Here is a 21,219-nt window from a genome sequence, read left to right on the forward strand (position 1 = left end):
AGAACGTCGAAAACGGAGTTCGTATGAGGAAGATATGAATTTCTGAAGTTTTTAAATAATTAAAATATATTTATTTAATTATAAAATCGGATAATACCAAACTCGTGACTCATCCGGCCCTATCCACCCGGTACGCCCAGCGTACATGTCGACGGAGGATTACGCCCAGCGTAATTTGGGGTTACGCCCAACGTAACTCGGGGTTTCAGCCCCTATAAATAGAAGTCGAAGACAACCGAGTTCTTTGCTCATTTTCTTTCCTTCTCTCTCGTTTTTGCATCGTTTTACGTGCAAGAAATACCCCGAAGCCCCGGTATCATTCCCGAGACCCGAAGCAAGTCCCGAAGCCCCGAAGATCCCGAGAAAAATAGTTTTCGAGCCAAAACTCTGCCCGCGTAAAACCCGGTTTTGAAGAAAACGTCCCGTTTTATCGGAAAAGATTATTTTAAGAGACGAGGTGCTATTCGATCATCGTCTTATCAAGTGAGTGTGTAGTTACTTTCTTCTAACACATAAATATGAAATATTTTGCTATGAAATACGTGCTATGTGTTATGTATTGTTTGTTTATTTGAGATGGGTGTGGAATGGATGTTTTATACAGGGTTTTTTTTAATGATTTAAACCGTATATGTATTTTATATCTACAAATATGTTGGGTAGAACATGAGTAGATGAAATATTTGGTGACTATGAGACGTAGTGCCTATTGTGTAAACCCTGGTGACTATGAGACGTAGTGTCTATTGTGTAAACCCTGGTGATTATGAGACGTAGTGCCTATTGTGTAAACCCTGGTGACTATGAGACGTAGTGCCTATTGTATAAACCCTGGCGACTATGTGACGTAGTGTCTGTTGTATAAACCGTGGTAGCAAATGGGTTTTGTGTCAATCCCTTAGGTCAATCCTTAGGAATGAATGAATGAAGGATAATTGACTCTTAGGGTAAAGCTTTAAGAAACAGAAGAAGATAATGGGGATGGGTAATTTGGGTTGATTGTCTGATGATTAAATATAATATTATATCTTACTGTGGGTTGAAAACCCTATATGCTCACCAGGCTCCCAAGCCTGACCCACTCAGTTTTCTTTGCATTACAGGTAATGGCACAAGGGTATAAGTTGGTGGACTTGACGAGAGATTTTGGATTATAGATCAGTAGTTATAAATAATTGTTGTAAGGTCTATTTTATATTGTTTATGCTTTTGGTCTGTATCGGAACATGACATCCCGAGATTTTGTTATTTAACGAAAATACATTTCTTTAAAGAAATGCTTTGATAAATTCTTATCATATTTTGTTTTGGGAACAAATTCCGCAACTCTTTTAATCAAAGGATTACTCTGATTTTATAAAACAAAGCATAAACAAATCGGTTTTTTCTGGCCGTGAAAATGGGGATGTCACAAAAAGCCCCCTAAAAATAAGTTATATATATATATATATATATATATATATATATATATATATATATATATATATATATATATATATATATAGGATCAAATATGAATCACAAGTATTATGTGAATGTGTGACCAAATTCTAGCCATTAGATGAAATATATCAAGGGTTGTGATCTTAAGGTGCATGGTTCTTAACATGGAATAAAATTACTACATAATTACACATAATTAATTATAAGGGCAAATATGACATTCAATTGAGAAAAAGAAATGAAATTTACATGTATTTTAGGCAACTAAGTCAACTTAATTAATGAAACCAAATCAAATTAAATTAAACATAAATCTTACGTTTCCAGACATTTTTAAAAGAAATAATATTTTATGTGTATGAAAGAATAAGACAAGAATTACAAGTATTTAATTTGACATTCTTGAAGAATAATGTATGAATTACAAATCGGGTAACAAATTTCATTCTTATACAAATGAAGAATTCTTGAAGAATTCAAATGTTCTAGCTTTATAACACCATAAATGTTTTATACAATTGAAGAAATTCTTGAAGAATATAGTGTTCTTGCTCTACCACAAATTTTTATACAAGTAACAAATTCTTGAAGAATTTAAACAATCATATAAAAATTCTTGAAGAATACATTGTCTAAAACGTTTTTTGTTTTAAGTTTCTTCCGATCAATATCGATTACAACCTGCATCACAAGCCTCTCATACCATCGACCTGCATAAACATGCCACCATCAAGACTTCATCATCACAAAACACCACCATTAATCATTAATTCATTAAGAATAAGAATTCATTCTTTAAGAATCAATAGTTAATTCTTTAAGAATACGTTGATAAATACAAATATCAATATGTTGTTACACTTCTACAAATATCGGCTGACTTTTATAGAAATCCTTATTAATATATAGTAGAAAGAATGAAAAATAAGAACTTAGGCTCCATAACCATGCTTGTTAGTCAGCTTATTGTTTTGATTTGGCGAATTTAGCAAACAAGCTAATAATGACTTCTCAATTAAAGTAATATATAATAACTATTTTTTTTTCAAAATAAGTATCAAAGACTTTGCCTTTATTGTGATGTCTGCAAGGTACTCAATTTGTAGAAGCAACCAAAATTCGTTCCACTTGATTATCTTTCCTTGTGAATAACTAACTAAATTATCATACAACCCTGCCAAAAAAAATCCACAATTCATATGAACAATGTTGGGTCATAAATAAAAAATCAAAGGAGATAAAGAACACGGTGCCTTACAAACTTTGTGGCTAATATATGGAAATAATGCATCAAATCTAAGAATTAGTTAACTCATTCAATATTTTAAAAATCTTCCTATTTTAATAAATGAATAAGTTTATTCTTATATTGACAAGTGACACAATATTAGAAATCCTCATTAATATTATATGCTACATATCAACCTATTAATTCTCCATTTTAAATTTTAAATTTTAAATTTCTCACTCTAATTATATTAAATTAATAATTGATAATTGATTCTTCATTTCAAATTTCAAATTTCAAATTCAAATTTCACACTCTAATTACATTAAATTAATAACATTAGAATAAAAAATAAAATAAAATTAATATATATTATAAGGTGATATAATTTCATTTATTTATTTAAATTAACGATTATAATTTTATATAACTAAAAAATATCTCTTAATTAATAATTTATTTAAAACAATTTATTTGAAATAATTGATTAATAATTTTAAGTTTTACTATGAAAGTTTAATTAATTTTATAATTGTGGTTCTCACGGGTTATAAACTAGTGCTATAATATAAATATACACTTGTTTAAATAAAGAGAGCATTAATTATCACCAATACTTCTTAGCTAAAGATTTAATTTTCAGACCATTCAAAAATTAGGATGACCATAAATTTCAACCGGTTCAAACGGAAGAATGAAACACAAAAATCCAACAACAACGCGAAAAAATATTATCACAGAAACTTAGTTAGGAATGGCAATAGGGAGGGGCCGGGTATACCGTCCCTAAACCCGACCATGCAAAATGTTCCCATACCCACCCTAATAACGAACAAGTGTTTTATCGGGTGACCTATGAGGGCTAAACTTTTCCCCAAACCCGACCCAAAACCCAAACATGGACGCCAATAAATTCTAAAATTGCTTGGAAAAAAACTGCATGACCAGTAAAAAAATTAAACTTCACAGGCTCACAAGCTTAAAGCAAGGATTCTCTAAGTATTCATGACATAGATTCTTTTACTTGTCATATAACTGGTATATTTATAAAAAAAATGTTAATTATATGAGATTAACAATAGGTTAGACCACATTGCATTTGTAAATTAATCTTTTAAAATCTATTTTACCTTGAATAATCTTTTAGTTTTTCATTAAATCACAAATTAAGTCGAATTAAATGAATAAAAATAAAAATAGAATAGAATCATACCTTAACATTTTTTAGAAAATCATAACTTGTCATTCAATACATATTATAGCCAATGATTATCAGATTGACTTCCACTTCCTGTAATATACAGTTGCAATTTCATTGGTAAATCATTTCCAAAATAATCAAATAAGTAAAAGATTCAATCACGAATACATACATGACTGATATTTGGATACACAGAGGGTTGATTTGAGTTAATTTCATCATCTTATTCATGTAATCCCCAAAATTCTAAAACCTTACTTCTAGAATCCACAGTCGTAACTAAAATAGTGAAATCACATCAACATTTACATCTAGTTCATGACAATTTTAATAGATTCGAATTGTTTGGATGAAAGGGGGAAGAATTAATTATTACTTTGAAAAGATGAGGTTTTGAGCAGTCTTTCAATCAATTTTATATTAATGATGATATCCTCAACAAGAAGCCAAACGCTATAGGTGTTTCATCGGAACTGAACTTCTCCCCGACCCGCAACCCGAACAGGGAAGCCAATTTTTTTTTAAATGCTTGTAAAAATTGAAAGACCAATGAAAATAAAACTTCATGGTATCACAAGCTGAAAACGAGAACTCACCTAGGAATATTTATTAGTCAATAACTAGCACACAAGAAATAAACACAATAACAATAGTCATTGGAAAAGAAGAACAGAACACGATTAACAAAGATCACAACAAACACTTAATAATGGTAATTGACAATTTAATATTAATTTTAACAACAATAAATCATGTTATTCTACCAACTTACCGGTGAAGAAGTAGAGAGAGTTGTAAGATGCCAAAATATGTAGAATTCTATCTGGTTTTAGATTTGTAAACCATTGATGGGTAAAAGAGATACGAGAAAACACAAGACGGGCATGCTGCCTTTTATCTTATGGGTAGGCGTCTACACCGTTGCGTTGTTGTGATGGTGAGGATACAAAGGCCATCGACAAACCGGAGATTAGTCTAGAAGAGTAAAAACGGGGAAGAATGGAGGAGAAATGGGAGGGGTAGGATGGTTAAGAAGTTCATACCTATATGGGAAGATGACTATAGAGGGTTTATGTCGTTGAAAGGGAGGCGTCGGTGGAGGACTATGGTCGCCAGAGAAGAGGGTTCGATGACTTCTATTGCTGGAGAGAATGGTGGATGGAGGGTAAAAATCTTGGTGAAAAAGAATTTGAGGGGAAGAAGCACGAATGAAAAATACGTGTATAAAAGATAATAAGGAAACCATTAAGGAATTAATTAGTTTACCATATTTATTCATAATTAAAGTTACTATTATACCCTTATCAAATGATTGGTCCAGGATTAGTCACACAATCACACAATAATTGTAGCTTATATATGAACCTAACTATATATATATATATATATATATATATATATATATATATATATATATATATATATATATATATATATACACTAGCCGTTTACCCGCGCCAAGCGACGGGTGCGAATAGTTGTTCAGAAATTAAATTTAGAGACGATTAGTTCTTTTACGCAAATAGTTTTTTACATCTAAGCAATAAACGGATATTAATAATTAATGTATACTTTAAAAATCCAATATTTAATGACCAGTATTTCCGTTTATTAACATTTTATATCCGATTTTATCTTGTTGCGCTTATTAACTCATAGCATTTTTGTTAATCACTTTGTATTTGGGTTTAAATATTTTTTCTTAAAAAATGATTAATAAAAACAAAACCAAAATAACTATATTCAACAACCACTACTAACTTTTACTAATTTATCTTCAACGTACAATGTTGAACCTTTCATACCATTTCTCATTAAGAAAACTAATATAAAAGGATGAGATATAATGCAAAATAAAAATAATAAAAATAATAATAATAATAATAATAATAATAATGCGGAACGACCGAATACCACACTGTCCTTTGTGATATAAACATTAAAATTAAATTAAAAATTAAGAAAACTTTATAAATTAAAAAAGGAAATAAATAATAGTTGTCATGTTCACCAAGTGATTTATGTGGTTTTTTGAGGATTTAAAAAGGTACCTCTCACAAAATTAAAGGACTCGACAACTATTATAGAAGCAGAAGTAAAATCATTTAGGATTTTTTCCGTTCTCCAAGTGATTTATGTGGTTTTTTTGATGATTTAATAGTTGTCATGTTGTAAATATTGTTAATTAGAAGTAAAATCATTTAGGATTTTTTCCGTTCTCCAGCTAATAATGTACAATGACATCCCATACCACATTGTTTCTTAACTTAACATCCAACGTCTATTTGCCCAATGTGCTTACATAGTACAATACCTAAATAAGAAAAAATAAATTCAAATACAATGTTGTGAGATAAAATTAGAATGCCAGAATACTCAAATCTCAACCAATTGATGAATAGGATAAATGCAAGATAAAGCAATAGTAATGTACATTCATTAAAAGTGCTTTAGTTGGGTGGAGTTTTCTACATAGAGATGCTTGCATTCCTGATGATTCCAAAAACTCACTTTCAACAGTCTTAATAATGGCAATCAAATAGGAGATGTTTTTTCCTTCCGTATTTTACATCCTTGAATTTGATTGGCATGTTCCGGATCTTCGCCATGCGGTGAAACAAAAATATCATTTATCTGCTTCAAAGCTTCAATGTGTTCATCGGTTGTAAACATGCTCAATACAGTTTAGTAGCATTTTATGGGGTAAAAGTTCCGAGGTATAATGTTATGATAGGGCAGATTTATCTAAGTACTATGCCTTGATGAGAAAACTTGAAAAAACAATGGTATAAAGGGAAGAAATGAAAGTATGATGTCATTCCAGTCAATCTTTCACTACAGCCCAACAATATCATACCCACAATCAACAACAATTTATTTGAGAAGAATTAACCTGTAAGTAATGCATGAAAAAATTAACCAGTTATGTAACTCAATTAAATTCACCTGTACGCAGTGCATGAAAAAAAAACCAATTATGTAACTCAATTACTAAGAATGTAATAACTTTCCTCTGATGGTGGAGAGTATAATAAGCTCCTATGATTACAATTTTTGCCCCTGATGTTGATGGTCTAGAACTACAATGTGCATTGCATAAAAAAAAGTTGAATTTTTTAATTTTTTTTTAAATTTGGACAAATTTACCTCTGATGTTGGGAGGCATCGAATATTAAAGATATTGTTGGAGTTTTGTATATGGACTATGCAAAGCCCTTGTTGACTATTTCTCCATTATACATGATTCTGACTTTTCCTTGCTACCGGAAATTTCTTCTTCACCTTCTGTTGTTGCTTACATGCTCAATGCTATAAGATCCAACACTAATTGTCCAAATTCAAGCTATGGAATATCCAGACCTAAAAAGTATGAAAAACATATAAAAAGAACAATGTCATCATCTTCTTATAAACCCCACAAAAGAAAGATTAGCTATTTGACTTCAAATGGCCTGAAAACTTGAATCATCGGTATTCAAATATGCCGTTTCAAGAAACCCACCACCAACTTATGCTTGAATAGATCTGCGAGAAAAAGTTACAAAAGAAACAAAATAATTACATGAAAATAACAAGGAATCACCTATGGTTTAGAACTCTTAGCGAAAGCTTCAACAATTTCCTCGGTTCAAGTGGGTTTCTCTATTTCCCAAGCTCTTACTAATGAAGAAAGAAAAAAAAACTCTTACTTACAGGAGTAGAATGAAACAAACGAAATTTTTTTACTAGAGCTGGCTTTTCTTTGAATTGTTCACTGAAGAAGAAAGAAATAAGAGTAAGACCAACAAAAAGATAGAGGCGCATACTTTCAAACAAACACACATAGTTAGGGGCGGTTCAACGCAGGGGAGGAATGATATGCAGGTGAAATGAGATGTTTGGGAATCATTTTGTACCAAGAGATCCACTGAAATGAAAATCAAAATAGGTTATTAAGTCACATATCTCAGAAAATTACAGATATACCCAAACTTGTACAACCTCTATTTCATGCATCCTTTCAGGTCCATCGCTTGCATCTGGCTGCACCATACAAAATGCTTCCATTAGAGTGTACAAAGGTCTTTACAACCAAACACCCATGTTAACCTAGAATCAAGCCCAATAAAAACAAAGATACACAAACGATTCATATCTTCTCATTCTTGTTGGGGAGCCAAGGCATAAAAATAAAAGCTTGAAAGGGATAAAACATAACACCTATAATCAAAGAGTGAAGAAAACAAATTGGTTATACATATAGAGCACACATACAAGATTAAATCCATAAATTGTAGCAAAATATAAGTAATTGTTACACTTTCAATTGTAAACCTTACAGAGTTTTACATATGTTTACATGAGCCCCTGTTTTGTATCCATTAAAATGATCATCGGTATAAATATCTACACACAAGTAGAATCACATAAATCGCTATTTATTCATGATAGAGAGAAATAGAAACAAAGAGAAAGAGTTTCAAGAAAGAGGATTCTTACCAGCATCCCATGAACCGTACAGGACCTGTAGACAAGGATAAAGACTGAGATATTAAAATGGGTCTGATTATAAGCACTACAAATCTTAAACTGAAACATCATTACCTTTCTCAAATAAGCCCTAAATCAGCGGTCATCATTGTGTTGAAGGAGAAAAACATCGGCATTTTTAGATGACTTTATCTTCCTCGATCTATTACCAAGAAATTGTGTGCGTATGGCGGTTCTACACAGAGAGTGGTGGGGTCTAGGGTTTTCAGAGAGAGAAGAAAAGCCTGAGAAGGTTAGGACCGCCATATATATTTTAGAAGCAGTAGGTGGAACGATGACCATAAATTGTACCTGAGATTAGAGCTTCTAAAATTGAAATTAATGTCAAATGATGAGAGAACCCGACAGAGAGATGGAGGAAGGCTGTGAAAAGAGAGAGCGAGATTAGGGGTTTAGGCATTTTTTTAAAGAGAGACGGCGAGGGAGAGAGCAGCGTTAGTGGTTCAATGGTGGCGTTGTAGGGTTAAATGATGGTGGTGAGTGGTCTTAGAGTTTTTCGATTGATGGAGGAACACAAGAAATTATTTCAACAGGGGAGATGAAGAGCCTGATATAAAGGAAGATGAACCAGAACTGAAAGATTTTTGCCGGGATCTACGACTTCAAAGGCGACTCAACATGGATCAAAGGGCTGCGTCGTGGTAAACAAATGAACACAATAGTTACCTATTTCATCGATTTCTTGAGTTTTCTTATGATTTTCATGGTGGGGAAGAGAGACGATGAATATTGTTGAGTTATCTTCTGGTCATGTGAGAGAGGAACTGAAAATGACAAAATAAAAACAAAAAATAAAACTCATATGGAATCACAAACATTTGTGAGAACATACCGTAGAAGCGGCGATTCTACGATTAGGATCTAACCTGCAATGGATCAAAACAAAAAAATCAAAATCAATAGCTGAAAATAAAAACGAAATCGTAGTCATTTCTAAAAAACAAAAACGATCTTCGTCTTCAACATTCAATCCGGAATTTGAAAGAGCATTATATAAATATGAAACTGTGAAGTAACAAATCCCCTTTATTCCTTCAGTATTTATCATTTTTGATTTGAAAGAGTCTTTTAAATTTCAACTATTATCGGGGGATACCGAGATATAAGGAGCCGGATTATTTTATCTTGACTTTTTCAATACATGATTTTTCTGGAATGCATAAAGTTGTCGTATACTATGTTTTAAGAGTTGTACCTCTTAAAATTCAGCATTTTGGGCTAAATGCTTATTAAGGTATTAAGATATATATATATATATATATATATATATATATATATAAACCTAAAGGTTATGATGAATTGTACGAGTAAAAACGAAAAATAAAATTGTTTAATAACTCAAAATGTGAAATTATAAAAGTTAGGAAGGCAAAACTTGTAACTTATGAAAATTGATTTATTAAATGGAATTAACTACTGAATTTGAAGGGTTGATATGTAACTTCTATTTATTTAAAAAAAGAAAAAAAATTGATTTAATAAAAAAGTTGAATATGCCTAGAGAATGAGATTTAACCGGCTGAGCTAAGTGCCATTTTTGATTTGTTATTGATGAAACATATAGGTTTAGGTTTTATGGAAAACAAAAAAATCCTAAAAATCATAAAAATACATAAAAAAATACTTAGAGATCACAAAACGTTTTTTTGAATTTTTTTATCAAAAAATCGCAGCTTTTAATATAAAATCGCTGAAATTTTTTTTGAAAAAAAAATTGATTTTTTTTTTCAGCGAAATTGTCAAAAAGGCTGCGATTTTTTGATAAAAAAATTCAAAAAAAAAGTTTTGTAATGTCTACGTATTTTTTTATGCATTTTTAGGTTTTTTTTAGGGTTTTTTTGTTTTCCAAATAACCATTCCTTATATATATATATATATATATATATATATATATGTGAGTGAAACCTAAATATATTTCTAAGTTTTGAGAACACGATTTTAAACTTAGTTTTTTTGCTGCCATGCCCTTTAATAGTTATTGTATTGATTATGCTTATATTTTGTTGCTATGAACTTGTGTATGGCCATATGACTCCTAATGTTGATTTTGGCTCCAGTTATGAACTTAAAAAGATAAACAATTTGAGGTATGCATCTCATGTGGTCTCATTTTTTGTGAATACGTACACTATCATCATAGTTGTTTACAGAAAATAGGATCTATTCAATTATGAATTAAGACACAGGTGCAGAGTGAAGGATATGTATTCTCTTGAAGCCAAAGCAAGAAGTAGCTAAAAGAGTTCCTCAAATCGTCCATGAACATAATATGAATTATTTAAATATATCATGATTGCCATTTTATTTCTTCTTTGTTTTCACCACATTTGCATGTGGATATGATAGACATGCAGGGGCGGAGCTACTATGTAGCCCTGGGTATCCCGGGCTACCCCTCCAATTTTCCCGTCAAATGTAAATTTCGTGTTTTTTTTCGAAAATCCGTCACAAATCCGTTGGAAATCCGTCACTAATCCGTCAGCAATCCATCACAAAGACTGTTAATTTTAAAATTAATGTAAATTCACCGGTTTAGCGACGATTTTGTAATGGAAACTTCATTTAGAAACAATTTTTTTTTCTAGTAGTTCAACCCCAAAAGAATTTGTGTTACCCCTAATTTTTCTTTCTGGATCCGCCACTGTAGACATGATCATAAATTTACGTCCTTTTTGTATTTGATTAATATTTTTATTCCTTTATGCACCCCATAACCCAAAAAACTAAAAGCTAATCATGTTTATCACAAAAATATCGAAAATCTGAACTAAAAAAAATCCAAACAAAATAATATCCGTAGCTAATATTGGTATTCTTTTGGTTTCGTTTTGGTTTTAGGCAAAAACTGAAACTGAACATGACAACAAAACTATATTCATCACAAAGTCTAACACGAACCAAACACAACTTTTAACATTCATATAATCAACATTTTCTTAGATACGTTTAACTAGCTAAGTTTAACATATCATACATTCGATCAAGGAATAAAATACCACATAATTCGCTTTTCGACTCCTAAACATTACAATTTGGACTCACACTATGGAAAGGTATGTGATTTAAATATTAGTTTGGCTGATCAACCAAACAAGACCTTCACCTTCCACTTGCGCAGTTGCTCCAATACGATAAGAAAACCATTACATATATCAAACTATCATCATATGCCTACATGTTGGCTCGTTTACCCTTATTTTTTTAAAGGAAAAGGAAGCGATTTTTCTTTTGGGGTCTTTACTAAATTCCACATTTAACGTTACTTTTGTAAAAAACATGTCAAATTTTAGTTATATTTGAATTTTTAAATGTTTGGTAATTTTCTATATATAATAATTAGTTAAACATATCCTCATGTCTTAGACAACGGTCTACCCGTTGACCAAGTATAAATCTCAGGAGGAGGGAGGGCCGTGTTAGAAAGCAAGCTTTGTGGGTTCCCATAAACATCGGGAACACCGATAACACGATGGTGGTGGTGGTGATCGTGTGCAGTTGGGGCAGCAACTACCTCCTCTTTGTCCATCGGTAACCTATCAAAAGTGGCATTCATAAAAGTAGCCGCCATGATGACAATCGGTCCCGATGCCATAAGTGGACCCGCAATAGCCCCACCCACCACTTGGCCCTGCGGACCAACTAAGTAAATAGCCAACCCTGCCACACCGGGCGGGGCTGGCGGTGGCAACACCGAACCAATCAACGATAAAATCTCAAAACGTCCATGAAGAGTGACAACTGGCCCGTTACCCGGGCCAGCCGGTGATGGGGCCGGTTGTCTCAGCATCACATTGCTGACACAGCCAGCTGCACTCAACACCCAAATCCCTTGTTGCTTCCTCCTAGCAAAAGTGGCTAAGCTTTCAACAACGTCACACCCTGGGCTCACCTCCATGGCATGGGCCCGCAACGTGTTAGCACTGTCTCGTGTTATGATGATGGGCGGTTTCGGCTTATTTTTTGACCCGGCGGGTCGCCCTCGTGGCCTTCTAACTGCATGTTCGCCGGTTTTTGTAATTGCACTAAGGTCACCACCGCCAGCCATACTTGATTATTTTCCCACTTTGTGTTAAGTTTAACCAATGTCACGTTTATGTAGGGAGAATGTCGTCGATATAATTATGTCGAAAAATCAAAAGAATGACTTATGATTAGGAGATTGTTAAGTAACACCACACCAACCCTATATTTTTATAAATCTCAAATTCCTAATCCTCAACTACCTGGTACGGGGTAGTAAAGTAATTTCATAAAACAATCGATACTCGTGAATTACATTTCAATTTTCAAGAGAAAAACCAAAGAGAAAGAAATTAAACCAATCTGTTTACTCACGACTCACGAGTGACGACTAATGTTCAATAAAAAAAACAGATTTGAAAGCTATGTTCTCCTAGGCAGCTCGTATTTTACGATCATGGAAGAAATCTTTTGTAATAGTTTGGTGGCGTCGCGGTTATCGGAAGAACTGGGGCAGGTCCACTCCTGGTAACGGTGGAGGCTGCCGGTGAAATCGGTAAAAAGGCCGTCGACTCCAATGATGTTTATCCAGTAATCGTATTCAATGTACGGATCTTCGGAGAAATTGAAATGCAAGTACTTGTTTTCGTTGCGAAATGTGTATGGGTGCACCTGTAAGTACATTGAAGAGGTTAATTTTGACTTTTTTGAAATCAAACCGTTTTTTCTGCAAACATAAACCCTAAAAACAACGTACCTGTAGATTATATGCGTGTGCTCTATCCACGAGATCAGTCGGCGTTTCGATGTAGTTATCTTTCACGGGAACAATTGTATCCTTCCATGGGCCAATTCCGACGACAAATTCCTTGATATAGTTGAAATAACGATCGGAAGTGATTTCCTGATACGTCTGAAAATGAAGACAATAGAAAACCGGGTTCATGATTCATTCTAAAGATGCACTAGGACCGGGTCGGGTCAATGGTCAAACAAGGATCAGTTTACCTGATTTGTGTCCTGGGTTCTTACGTCCACGTCATCAATGAGAAAAATCTTTGGTAGATCGGTTTTGTTGTGGATATGAACAAGTGATGATGGGGCAAACGACTGAATAAAACAAGGTTGTTTAAGCCATTCTTTTGACATATAAGAACCTTTATACCCATACTTCTTAAGAATTTCCACAAAAACATCTTCAAATCTTTTCCCTTTTGGCCATTTCACCTGTTAAAAAAATCAAAGTATCAACTTTAATTTCATGAACCCAATGTAATGTTTTAAGAATATGAAATTAAAATTTTTTAAAAATTGAGAATATATAAACTCACATGTTGGTTCATCAATACAGGATTTTTAATTTCAGGATATATTCCAACAACCCTCGGTGCATTTATTGCAATTTGAATGTACTCTTCGAAGGTTATAATGGGAAACTTACCTGTTTATGGGCATAACACAATGATATGTTAGAATAAAAACTATATTTTTAAAGAATTATGTAATTTTGATTAAAAAAAATAAAGGTAGCGAACCGTTATATTGCTGATCACGGAATGAAAACCTCTGTTTTGCCCTCAATGTTTTTAGTTCTTCTAATGTAAAATCAACTGCAAACACTCAAATAATTAGCATCCTACTTTATGTGTTATAGCATCCTACTTTCATTTCTTTTTATTATACTAAAAAAATCAATGAAAGTAGGTTGCTATTTCTAAGATGAACATTGATGTTTTAAGGAAACATACATATGAACAATCCAGTCATGTTAGCTCCTTCAACTTCATAGGTTCTTTTTCTATCTGCAAACTGTATATGATCTAAAACATCGGTTGTGTCATCAAGAATAACATCATGGTGGCACATAAGAACACCATCTTTGCTAACTAAAATATCCGTTTCTATGAAGTCTGTCCCTTCTTCAATTGCCCTCTGTAGGAAACAAAATTACACAAAACTTATAGTATAAAAATTGTAATTAAAACTATATTTTTAAGATGTATGCCATAAAACATGTACCAAGTAAGAAGGAGCAGTTTCTTCTGGGAGTTCTCCATTTGAACCCCGATGTGCAACGTTAAATGGACGAAAAGTTTGAAGGGGTATTTTCGTCTTTTCATCGTGACTTGGAAGTGGATAGAGGGGCCTTGAAGAACATCCGATAAAGAGTAGCAGAAATGTAATGATGGCACAACCTGGCAAAGAATTTTACCAATTTAAAACATTAGTTTGGATTTTGGAAGAAGGTAAACTATGATTTTTAGGTCAAAACTTTTGATTTTTAAAAACTTCAAATTGATAATAATTTATATGGGTTCTTAAAACAAAAGTTAAGAACAAGTATTGCAATCTAAGAAACTGGTTCAGGATTTGCAAACAGATTTATTCCTAAAATAGTAGATTTGACCTAAATGTTAAAATAGTCTGTATATTAATTACTACAGTTTCTTGCCGTTTTTTTTTGTATAAAAATCTGATTGTTTTGTAGCTAAGTAATCAAAAACATCATAATCAATCACTTTTACCCAAATGCTCAAAAGTCAAAACTGATTTAGTGTTACGAACAGTTGCAAAAGCACGATTAAATGCACATCACACATTAATTCTTCGGTTTAAAGTTCTTCAGCAGCAGAAAAATAATATTAAATTTCCTAAAAGAACATACAAAAAATTTGATCCAAAACTGCATATTTTATTGAAAAATTGTTGCAAGAAACAAACCAGAGCATGAGAAGCAAAACTTACTAGCATTACTTGAAAACAAAACTTGATTAAACAATACTCACTCGTGTTTTGAAGTCAAACCAAACACCAATTTTTTCTACATTTACCATTAATTCTTCGGTTCAATCAATCATCACATCCTTCTATAAAATTTCACAAAACCTAATCGATTTTGGACTTAAATTCTAGCTATTTTGACCATAAAGTGTGTTTCTATGAACAATCTACCACTAGCGTAGTTCGTAAACATCGAAAAACTTCAAGATTTCCACAAAGCCAAACCAAACCGATAAACTAAATGAATAAAAACAGAGATCAGAGATATAAGCTTTGGAACAGGAAGTTTAAATTAGAAGCTTACTGGATGAATTCATGTTGATTAAGACGTACTCCTTCCACTCTGATTAGTTATGATGATGTTCTTGATCTGTATCCCCCAAAAAATTACGATCTTCTTGGGGGGTTTCGTAGTTTGATTCGTTTACAAGATAAACAGAGGATTTATAGAGATTGTGCCTCGGATCAACCCCTATTCCATGCCGAGTTTACCTGAAATTTGAATTGTCATTTGTTTGGATTCGGATATTCTCCAAATTCCAAAGCATTATTGATAAATCTTGAAATATTATTATTTGGTCCTTTAGATATTTTTACAAGGCTAAATACAAAACGTACATTACCTTTATAATAACATATTAACGTTATCTCTAGTTTTCTAAAAAAACGATTTTCTTTTTTGGTACAATATACAAAAAGACTGAAAGAGTATGATGATTATAAATGTTGGGATTAAATCGGTTTTAAATAGTTACTAAACAAGTATTATATACTCCAGCTCTTGATTTTAATATTTTAAAATTCAACTCGTGACTGATTTTGTACGTCACATAAGTCTTTATATCCTTTTACATAGTCTATCTCAGAATTAGTTGGATATTTTAACTTATTAAATTATTGTGTGGAATGGTATTTTAATGTTTTGGGTAAATTACATTTTTTGCCCATGAACTTTGTTGAAAGTTACATATATCGACACCGTAGAGAATTTGTAACGTATGTTTGCCTATATAGATGCCTCTAATTCTTTTTAATCTCTATGACGTGCGGTTTTTGATTTTCTCCATTAACATCTAGCATGTACAATGCACATGAGAGTAAAATTGTCATTTTACAAACTTATTTTCCAATCCCCTGCAACTTACACTTCTCCCACCTTCGATGACTTTCCTCCTTTATGGTAATGCTCACGGCTCACCCGCTATCATTTCCAACACAACCACTACCGCATCAGAAATTTGATATTTTTGTAATTCACCCAAACTCATTAAACATCATCATCAACTTCATAAGTTGATCGAAAAATGATTCCTTCATACATTATCTAATAAAATACTCTAAACTAGATAACACAACTGAATAAAAAAATCAACGGTCGTACCAAACTTAATATGAAACATCACTTATAGAGATTGTTTGAAATTAATGTTGCCATTTGTAACAAGTTTCAAATTTCAAATGTTAGGAAATTACCCCTAAAGTTTTATATAAATTAATAAACAAAGCACAGAATTGTTTTGAATAAAGTACGAGAAAATGATTCATTTAACATCTAAACGAGGCTAATTCGGCATCCTTTGGTCTTCTTCACCATGGACAACACCACATAACCAATTTGAAACTTTTTATCTACATTGCACACACAACTCGACTTTGTTTGATATAAGTTGCACATGTGGATGATTTGGAACCTCCTAATAAATTAAGATAATGATTGCTTGATAATTTGTACAATGTTAAAAAAATTAATGTCAATATCAAGAGTACCTCATGTGGACGTATGCATGGCATGCATGTATTTCACCAAAATTATTGTTAGACTGGTGGATGTCATAGCGCATATACCATACTTTTACATTGCCATTTCATTTTTTTCCTCGCCCTACAAAACTAGTGGCTGTCATACTACACCCACCACAATACACATTTTTATGCATGAAGTACAACATTTGAATGAGTGACTTTTTTCCTGTGCGGTAAAGTTGTAACTGTAACTGTAACGCCCGATCCAAGTATTTTCCATTTTTGGTCCCTTATATATTTAGTTATTGTTTTTGGCCTTGTTTTGAAAATTTGGAATGAAGGAGGGACCATTTCTGCCAAATTCGGATTTTGGAGGCGGAGCTCGAACACAGGGCGCTCCCTTGGGGAACGCAACGCATTCACGCGTGGAGCTCAAACCCTAATTTTTAGGGTTTGAGACTTATTTAAACACCTTAAGTCCCAAGTGTTGGCCTCATTTTCTGCCTCCATAGCTCTTTAATCCTAATCTCGAAACCCTAGAGCCTCCAAGAGTGTTGTGAGTCCATTGTGTGTGTTTTGAAGCTCATTCAAGAGGAGAAGCTTGGTGCAAGGTGGTCGTTCAAGAAGTACCTCATAGATCTTGGTTCTCTGCTTCATTTCCAACTCATTTGAGGTATAAAGCTCTAATCTTGCTCATGAAAAGCTTACATCTAGGTTTTCATGGATGTTAGTCCCTTTTGGTCCCATAGTTGAAATCTAGTAGTTTGTGATCACTTCTGAGGCTTTGAGTTACTTCTCTTGGTGTTTTTGTGTAACATCGTAAATTTCCAAAACACTTTTTTTCATTTTTAAAACATACTTTTATTCATAAGGTACTATCAAAACATAGTGTATCCAATGTTATCATAACAAAAAAAATATCCCAGAATCTCAAGACATAAACTTCACGAGTGTGTACGGATCATGCCGGCGCCTTCCCGCGATCCTCGCTAGTACCTGAAACACATAACACAACAACTGTAAGCATAAATGCTTAGTGAGTTCCCCAAAATACCACATACAACACATACGCCACTCAAGGCCATATCTCTATGGGACCTTCTGATCCATGTGTCTCAGGGGACTTCCGTCCCAACCCTGGTAGACCTTCCGGCTCTACCCGTAATGACCTTCCGGTCCTCATCATCTTGACCTTCCGGTCCATACACTGTTGACCTTCCGGTCCATATCATAATGACCTTCCGGTCCATACCATACTACTCATAACATAACATAGCACATACGTATCACATACCAACATATATCACATATTCTGCATAGCATATAAGACCTTCCGGTCACACATAATTACCATTCTAGGTAAAGTATAGTGAGAAGACTCACCTCGTCTGATGTCTAGTAACTCATGTGCTCAAATCCCTGAATCTCGAATCAACGACCTAGCCTCGCCTAATCACATAAGGTAATTGTTTCAAATCATTAACGACTCTCAAGGCTAGACTAATCCCTTTCTATATCCTCTCAGAAGGCTAAAAACATTTTACCCCTCAATGGTCCCAAAAGTCCAAATGTTGACCAACCCTAAAAGTCAATGAAAGTCAACTGTAGGGTGGTACGCGGCGCGTACCAGATTTGTACGCGGGGCGTACTCCGCGATTATCGAGAGTCGGGAAACTCGACCCCCTACGCGGCGCGTACTGGGATTACGCCCAGCGTAAGTCCCAGTTTCATCCTTTCTTCATTTTTGGTCTGAATAGGTTAAGTCATGGGCTCAAATCACAGATCTCGGCTCTCTACTGCCTCCTAAGTCATAAAGTCGAAACCTTTAAGCCTTGCATGGCTATAAAGGTCACCAACCACTTCAAACATATAACATCTTTCCCCCATTAAGCCCTAATCTCATGCATGACTTAATCTTGACGTCCAAGATTGGATTTTTATGAATCCACAACGCATATTACACTGAAATAAGGCAGATCTATGCTTATGGAGGCCATTTTCTCAAAAAGTCTCCATTTTGGGCCAAAAACCCTAAAAGTTGGTCCAACAAACACAAAACAAAAATGATAAGGAAAGCTTTGAGCTTTTTACCTCCAAGTTAAGCTCTACCCTCTGGAGAACTCAGATCCAAGCTTGTACTCCAACTTCTAGCCTCCACACGAACTTCCTCTTCTTCTCCACTACCACACCAAGACACTTTTTAGCTCAAAAACACACACACAAGCTTTGAACGATGGAATTGCTCTCTTAGGGTTTCTTTCTCTGTGAAATGGTGGCTGAGGCTAAGACCATATCATTCCTTTTATAGTCCTCAAGTCTCATTAGGGTTTTGCATCTGGGCCGGCTACGCCCAGCGTACCTAGGCGAGTCCGCGTCCAACTTAAGCGCATAAGTACGCGCAGCGTACTCTTCAGTACGCCCAGCGTACTCATTTGCCATAACTTTTCTTTTAAGGGCTAAACTTGACAACTTGGAAAAGAAGAAGGGTTTAAGAGATGTACCTGAATTTCGGGATGTTACAATTCTCCCCCACTTGAAATAGATTTCGCCCTCGAAATCGCTCCTCAACCACATAGATAGAAACCAAACACTCGAAAAGCACCACTAAGAGGTTCTCACACCAAAACGACATCTTTCTCCATGAATACCTGGATCGGACCAGGAACTCCAAATTTGGAACAAAACCGGCCCCTCTGACGCTAAAATACCCCTTTCTGACCTTCCCAGAATCGGGAACTCTAGTGGCCTGGCCCGCCGCCAGACCTGCCCACTGTAAGGTCCCTAATCTGCTTGTGTATCAATCAGATCCGTTTGATGGTGCGGAATCCCAATCAAACGGATGATGTCAGATCAAATAGAAGAGAATGAGAAGAAGAATAATATGAATCTTGATTGAATTGATTAGAATGAAGTTCCCTTACAAGATTCACACACACTAACACACACTCTCTTCTCTCTATTCCGTACACTCTCTTCTGTTCATCACTCTATTCCTCACACCCCTCACCCCTATATATACTCGACTGGGCCGCAAACTGGGTTTACGGCCGTAAACGGAGTTTACGGTCGTAAACACCCATTGGGCCGTAAACAGGGTTTACGGTCGTAAACCTGTTTACGGTCGTAAACCTGTTTACGGCCGTAAACACTACCTGGCCGTAAAACTGACCGTAAACACATATAATATTACAGAAAATTACAATCAACTAGAAAAGCAAAGTATAAACCATATTTTTGACCCAACAACCTCCCCCTTGGTTTATAGCTTTCTTTTCTTTTCTTAAATGACCCAACCAGCTCCCCCTTAGAAGTAGCTGGCTTTTCTTGTTAATCTTCATTGGGAGCTTTGGCTTCAACTTTAATCTTCAAATCCTTCACAACTTCAAGATGAACTTGATGAATCTTCAATGAATGACTTCATCTTGAGCAGTTGGGCTTTTCTTCAAGATTTGACATTGAACGCACATTGGGTGAGGAGGCTTCTTGAAAAGATTCTTGAAAGATAGGGCTTTCAGCTTGAGAATCTTCAGAAAGAATTTCAGAGAGAACAAAACTTCTAGATCACTTCAGCAGGTTCAAGATAGCAGCAGACTGATTGAGGAGGCTTCAATGCAATCCGTCACCTAATCTTCAAGTGCAGCTTCACCTTGCTTCTGGGGTTGAAAGAATGAATGTCGAAAGAATAATCTTCATTTCTTGCTCCTTCGAATGAGAATTCTTCGATGCTCACGGATGAAACTTTGGCTCAGAAATCTTCGACACAAACTTCCATGAGTTTCATCTTCACCTGAATTCATTATTCAAGATAAAACAAAACTAAAAGAAAAATTTAGCACACAATATTTTGGGATTTTTTTTATTTTCTAATTTTTGTTTGGTTTTTAAAATTTTTAATTCTCCCCTAGTATTTAAATTAGAAGAAAACTATGAACAAATTTAACAAAAATAAAAATGATATCTAACCTTAAGAGTGATTTGGGATCAAAGTTTTTAACGATTTTTCAGTAGAAACGATTCCCTTCACTACGTAAACACTAACAGCAGGTTCGAACTTCAAAGATATCGGTTGAAATAGCCCAAAAATCGATTGAAAGAAGCTTTAACACCGGTTTTAGCTCTGATACCAATTGTAAGGTCCAAATATGGATCTTTACCAGTAGTTAAGCAACAATCAATCACAGAATAAGAATAAGATGAAAAGAAATCAAGCTTGCACACGATTATATTGAGAAAATCGTCTGGTACAACTCGATAGGACTCTATGGCATCAACAACCACTAAAAGACTAACACCTCCTCTATATATATACAAGACACGACCATAAACTGGGTTT

The 21,219-nt window shown here is 34.1% G+C and overlaps 1 protein-coding gene and 1 pseudogene across 1 annotated transcript; both read right to left on the minus strand.

The window, feature by feature from the left end:
- Positions 1-11,754: 11,754 nt before the first annotated feature.
- LOC145115887 (AT-hook motif nuclear-localized protein 16 pseudogene) lies at positions 11,755-12,447 on the minus strand (annotated as a pseudogene).
- A 122-nt stretch (positions 12,448-12,569) lies between these two features.
- Positions 12,570-15,729, minus strand: GDPD6 (PLC-like phosphodiesterases superfamily protein). The gene is made up of 8 exons (XM_079053477.1): positions 15,448-15,729; positions 14,382-14,557; positions 14,111-14,294; positions 13,898-13,972; positions 13,694-13,803; positions 13,371-13,589; positions 13,120-13,275; positions 12,570-13,034 (listed from the first exon to the last, which is right to left on the minus strand). The coding sequence occupies exons 1-8, from the start codon at positions 15,458-15,460 to the stop codon at positions 12,786-12,788; spliced, it is 1,182 nt and encodes a 393-aa protein (XP_078909603.1). The 5' UTR covers positions 15,461-15,729; the 3' UTR covers positions 12,570-12,785.
- Positions 15,730-21,219: the final 5,490 nt, after the last annotated feature.

The sequence above is a fragment of the Lactuca virosa genome, chromosome 5 (assembly GCF_052849685.1).
Source record: "Lactuca virosa cultivar CGN04683 chromosome 5, Lactuca_virosa_CGN04683_v6, whole genome shotgun sequence".
In the NCBI taxonomy this organism is placed as follows: Eukaryota; Viridiplantae; Streptophyta; class Magnoliopsida; order Asterales; family Asteraceae; genus Lactuca; species Lactuca virosa.